Here is a 6000-nt window from a genome sequence, read left to right as displayed (position 1 = left end):
GTCCATATTTCTTGATCTAAGAGGTTGAGGGGTATGACCACGACCACTCGATTATCAGTAGAGGAAGCACCAAGTAAGTGTTATTATTCTGGGACCTTATGGGAATCTAGGAGAAACGAGGAGCCAAGATCATTGCGCGAAGTCTAAATCACAGCCACTCAATAATACGCTTCAGAACTGTGCTGGTTTAGAATAACGGAGAGTTTTTTTTTTTTTTGCACTATGTACAGCCTCCAACCTTCAGCCCACCCTCCAAACAGCGTCGCAGAATAGTCACTTGTTAGAAAGCGTGCTAGAGTTCCCACAGCAACACGTAACATAATACAGACCAGCCAATCAGAAGACATCTTATTTTGTGGTTGGAAATTTGAAATTGAAGGACAGGAGGAAAAAAAAAGGAGCAGAGCTTGGTTGTGTGGGTGGTAGAGTGTATACAGATCAGGCTGTAACTGTAGAATCGCACATATCTGAAGGTTGATTTTATTTGCTGTCTGGATCGCTGATTACTGCGATAATGAGGAAAAGGTATGTAGTTGTAGAATCTATTAAAAGTTGCATTGTAATAAACTTGCGTCTTAGGCGGGCTGTGTGAGTTTGACTGCATCAGTAGTGGGTTGAGTTGCCGAAGGGACACAAACATTCTTTGCTGATTTGATGCTGTTTAGAATAGCCTTTTTTGTAGATTGTTTTAATTTTGCTTCGGAAGATTAGTTAAAGGCATCGAAAGGGGTGCCGCCCTTATTGCCATATTCGTTCCAGATAAAGTCGTATAGCAGCTGCGGACATTTTGGCAGTTAAACGAGCCTATGACAATTTTCGCCTAAATGCAACTGACATTGTTTTACATTGAATGTACTTATTAAATATGTGAGTTATAGTTATGTGTTTTGATTGTGTTTACTAAACGTGTGACATGATCTACACTTGTTTTGTTTTCCTCCGTTACTATCTTATAAAAGATTTTGTGCACCCTTAACAATAATGGCCCTTTAGTACTAGGATTCAAAGCTGTCGTTTGGATGGATCTTTCCGTAATTTTGATTTTTTTTTGCATAGCTGTTGGAACGGACGGGCGTGAGTCTGCTTATGGAGTTATTTAGCAGCTTTGTGCAGACTAGCTGCAAAGCATTTTTCAACTATTGTGCATTACTTAAGTAGGAGAGTGTTCCGAGCATCTGACCCTGACAGGTTTTGCTGTTCCCTCATTGGCAGCCTGTCAAAAACCGCAGGGTGATGTCATGACATTTTAATGCTCGCATCTCAGTAAAATATTTAAGCAGTGGCGATGTTTAAAATAGCGGCAGACTCAGTCACCTGTTTAAAAGAATGCAGTGCTAAGTTGCAGTTGTGGTAGTCTATTAAAACAAGTGTATTGTTTTCTGTTTGAAGGTTGGTAAAAATAAATGCATGTTTGTTTTCTGTTTGAAGGTTGGTAAAAATAAATACATGTTAACTGCTTTATCGGTAAGTATTAGTTGAAAGTATCCTGTGAACCAGTTGGTTATGAAGCAAATACTGTACTACCTTAACGTTTCTTCTAGAGTTAGTATTGTTAATCCTGATTTTTTTTCGGTGAAACAGTAATATGAAGATATTCGAGAGTAGCCTGTTAATCACAGTGTCAGAAGTCATTATTTGCAAGATTTTCAAGTGTCAATAAAATGTCTGGAATGCTTGGGCATGTCCATATCCTATATTTTAAATTGTCTCAGGGTAATTTAATTCAATGGCTATGTATGTACTGGTAAGAAGGCCTGTCCAGAAAAGTGGTGGTACTGCGGCACTGCTGCCCGTCCCTGGTAGAGTGACCAACAAACTGATCGAGCGCACGTTTTAGCACTGTTGTTTGGTGTTGCATTATACAAAGGGTCGTTTTGTTTGTGGGTGGAAGTTCCACCATGGAACCTTTCACAATGGGCAAGATCAGTAGCACGTATGATGGACTACTGACCCCATACTGGTTTTCAGTGTACCATTCAACAATACGTACCCCCTTAAGAAGAAGGAGAAAATAGTTTCTTGTTACTACATTTAACTTTCCTGGTAGCGTGATTGGTAACAGTGGTTTCAATCCTAAAGTGCATCACAGTAGTAATAGATAAACTGCATCTAACTCCCACCAGTGCATTAAAAAAAGACCATTAAAATCGAATTGTATTAATGATGGTGAATTAAATGAGTACAATTACTTTGTGCACGGCTGGACAATATGGCGTGTGCCAGGTGAAGTGCTAAGCCTTTGAGACATATGATAGTGTATTCCTTGTTGGTGATGGTTTACATGATCCTTTAATTTAGCAGGGTTTCTCTTTAAACTAAGTAGCCTTGGGGCCATTGCAATTTCTTATAATTGTAATTAACTGTTGTAACAGTGATTTTTGTATTTGCAAGACCTAGCACTCACCTGGAACAGTACTACCAGGTTGTACTGAAGCAGAAGATCATTTGAATTTGGTAAACACTACTGGGCAGTAGTGCACTTATATATACCAAGTGCAACACATTAGCTGTCAGCTTAATGGGGTATTTTATACCAGGCACACTATATGACACAACACTGAGAACCTACTTAAGAGATTGTTGGTGCTTCAATTTTTTTTCCATTTATTTTAAGAGATTTTTTTAGGGGGATGTCTAGTGTTTGGTGCTGCAAGCATTCATTAACCCTCTTAACTTCTTTGTATTATAAGGGTGGTATCAACAGTGTTGACATTTTTACCTATTCTGTGATTGTATTCCTGTTTAGTTACAACTCTTGAAGTGGTAGACACTTGTTAAAAATTGTATGGACAAGATCTTCTAATAGTCAACTGCAAACTGTACTTCATTTTGTTCTAGTTGTAAAGGCAAGGGAATAACTTCATCTTAATTGTGTGACATTAATTTTTCTTGGTCATAGGTAAGTACTAGGCTGTCTGCCCATGTGCATTTATAAGCCTAGCCAGAGAGTGATGGTTTTCGCCTCCCCATTAGATTAGTAACCTGGGCCTCTGTTAACAGGGCTCCTGAAGTGATCCCAGGGTAGAACTTACGATTACCCATCCACTCATCAAGACTTCTCTTGAAGAGAGGGTCAGGGAGGATCTCTGTCGAATATGGATTGGGATTTTATTCCAGAGTGAGGGGAGTCGCTGGGACAGGAATCTATCCCTCCAGCATATCCTGTTGTTGTACATAGATTCAAGTCGCTAGAACAAATGGTTCTGAGGGATCTCGTTTTTTTTTGAGGTGAAGCATGTCCATTAGTTCAGGGTTTGACATGGCCCTATAGGTCAGGCATAGGTCACCTGTGAGCAGATGGTAAGCGACTGAGAAGAGCTGGAGCTTTTTTAGTCATGCTTCATAGGGTAATTGTTTAAGGCCCTTAATCCTCTTAGTGAGGTACTTCTGTGGTCTTTCTAGTTGTTGCAGGTGTCTAGTGAGGTACATCCCAAATGGGGCATTGTACTCTATTATGGGCCTAATGAGTGAGGAGGGGCACAATCACCTCCTTGGATCTGGATGAGAAACCATTTGTGATCAGTTGTGCCACATAGGATTTCCTGACCGTTTTGGCTATGTGGTTATCAAAGGAGAGCATGCTATCTACTTGGGTACCCAGGTCCCTAATTACTTCTTCTGTACTTAGTGGATTCCCATCTATGTGGTAGTTTGTAGGTACTTTGTTTTTCCCAAATGGGATTACTATGCATTTTTTGGTGTTTAGCTTGAGGCCGTGGCTTTGACACCAGGTGTTTGTCTCTGTGAGACCCTTTTGCAGGATGTCTGTGTCAGCTGGAGAGTCAATTATTGCACCCAATTTACAGTCATCTGCAAACGTGGTTAGCCACAGTCCCTCCGCCTTTGCCTGTACTTCGGAGAAATATATACCTAACAGGAGGGGTCCCAGGACTGAGCCCTGTGGGACTCCGCTTGTGACAGGTGTAGAGTCAAACATGGCGCCTGCCACTCTTACTGCATGGGTTCTGTCTGAGAGCCAATTGGCAACCCATCTCGTGATATGGGGGTAGATATTTAAGCTGGTGAGTTTGCCTATGATTCCTGAGTGTGGTATGGTGTCTAATGCCTTGGCGAGGTCCAGATATGCTGTGTGGACCAGCTTCCCTTCATCTGTGGCCTTGGTGACTGTTTCAAAGAAGTCAACCAAGTTCAGGAGGTAAGATCTGCCTTTAACAAAGCCGAACTGGGTAGGGTCCAGTGTTTGGAGGTTCCCAATGTCCCTGTTAATGAGCTCCATGATAATGCGTTCCATGGCTTTGCAGACCAAGCTAGTCAAGCTTATAGGGTGATAGTTCCCAGGGTCAGTTGTGGCACCACCTTTGTGGAGTGGTACGATTGTTGCTGTACGCCATTCTTTGGGTACATAGCCTGTAGAGAGGCTGAGTTTGAATAGTGATTTGAGATGGGGGGGTTAGTTCATTTTGAAGCTCGTGTAAGACGCAGCCTGGGATAGCATCTCGTCCCATTGATGCTGTGTTTTTGGTCTTTGCAAGGGCTGGCTTTACTTGTGTGTCTGAGATATCTGGAGCGCCACATTCTTCTGGGATGGGTGCTAGCTCCTTTGGTGAAGGGGGAGGTGTGAAGTTTGCACTGAACTTGTCAGCCAGGATGTTGGCAATGTCAGTTGGTTCACTGTATTTATGGCCATTATGCACTAGCTCTGAGCGTATCTGAGAGTTTGCCCCTAGACTCTTGACATAGAGAAGGCTTTGTGGTTATCCTTAGTCATTGGCTATTTTTCTTTCGAAGTTGGCCTTGGATGATTTAATGAGGGAACGCAGTTTTTTACTGATGTTAATCAGAGATGCCTTCTTATTTTGGGATTTTGTTCTATCTTGCAGGAGTTTCCTCCTTCTGTTGTAAAGTTTATTTATGGCCGGGGTCCACCAGACTGGTTTCCTCTTTTTTGAGGAGTTGGTCTTGGTTTTACTTGGGATGGCTCGGTCCATGCATTCTTGAAAGTGTTCATAGAATGCACTTGTAAAGGATTCTGCTGATGGGTCATCCATTTTCCATTTGATTGGGAGCTTTGAAACTTCCCACCTCGGTCTTGAGGAGTATGAAGTTGGCTTTAGAGAAGTTTTTTTTACCTTTGATTTCCTTGACTGTGGGGGGGCCTTGGGATGTGGATGTCCAGTGTGATTAGTTTGTGATCTGATCTTACCAATGACGAGTTTATCTCGGGTGTGGAACATAGGTTCCCCATGTTGGTGATGACCAGGTCCAGTATGTTGTCATCTCTTGTGGGAGTGGTGACCAGCTGTTCCAAGGGTGTTTGAGTTTATAAACTCAAGGAAGCATTGGGCTAGGGCGTTTGAGCTTGAGTAGTTTTCCCAGTCAATGTTTGGATAGTTGAAGTCACCCAGTAGCATAGTGTTGGGTAGAATCTTCATACTTTCTAATGTTCTCAGGAATGTTGCGCGAGGGTCCTGAGACAAGGTTGGAGATCTGTAGCAAGCTATAAGTTGAACAGTCAATTGACCCGCTGTCAATTGCACTTGGATGGTCTCGGATTCCGTGTACTGTGCTACTAACCTGGAGGTGTGGGTGTTCTTGATGAATATGGACACACCCCCTCCTTTTGTGTTCCGGTCCTGGTTTTGGGACCTAAAGGTATGGTAGGAGTTATAGCCTGGTAGTGCTGGGGTGCTCTCTGGAGCCTTGAACCAGGTTTCTGTCACTGCACATACGTCTATTTCTTCCATACTAAGGAGAGCTTTGATTGCGTGCATTTTGAGGTTTAGACTTCTGGCGTTGAGCAGCATTACCCTCAGTTTTTGTTTATTATTATTTATGGAGGCAGGATTGTCTTTTGAGCCTTGCCTAAATAAGGTAGTATTGGGGCGGCAAGAGTCTTGGCCAATATTCGAAAGCCCAGGGGCGACAGGTGCAAGCTGTCTCTGGCGAAGCAACGTGGCTTGTCAAGCATGTCGTCCAAGGCTGACCAGTACTAGATCCCCTTTGAATGACACCAGTAGTTTAACCAATTGTTGAAACTGA

The 6000-nt window shown here is 42.5% G+C and overlaps 1 protein-coding gene across 3 annotated transcripts in view; it reads left to right on the top strand.

The window, feature by feature from the left end:
- Nucleotides 1–283: 283 nt before the first annotated feature.
- Nucleotides 284–6000, top strand: part of PRC1 (protein regulator of cytokinesis 1) — a 2137226-nt gene continuing 2131509 nt past the window's right edge. For all 3 annotated transcript variants that reach the window (XM_044078279.1, XM_044078277.1, XM_044078278.1), the window contains exon 1: nt 284–525. In XM_044078279.1, the coding sequence (XP_043934214.1) occupies nt 515–525 (11 nt within the window). In that variant the 5' untranslated portion in view covers nt 284–514. The remainder of the gene's footprint in view (nt 526–6000) is intronic.

This window comes from Protopterus annectens, chromosome 7.part0, assembly GCF_019279795.1.
Source record: "Protopterus annectens isolate FY-2018-M chromosome 7.part0, PAN1.0, whole genome shotgun sequence".
Classification (NCBI taxonomy): Eukaryota; Metazoa; Chordata; order Ceratodontiformes; family Protopteridae; genus Protopterus; species Protopterus annectens.
The sequence above is the reverse complement of the archived record's forward strand: the minus strand, read 5'-3'. Positions and strand labels throughout refer to the sequence as shown.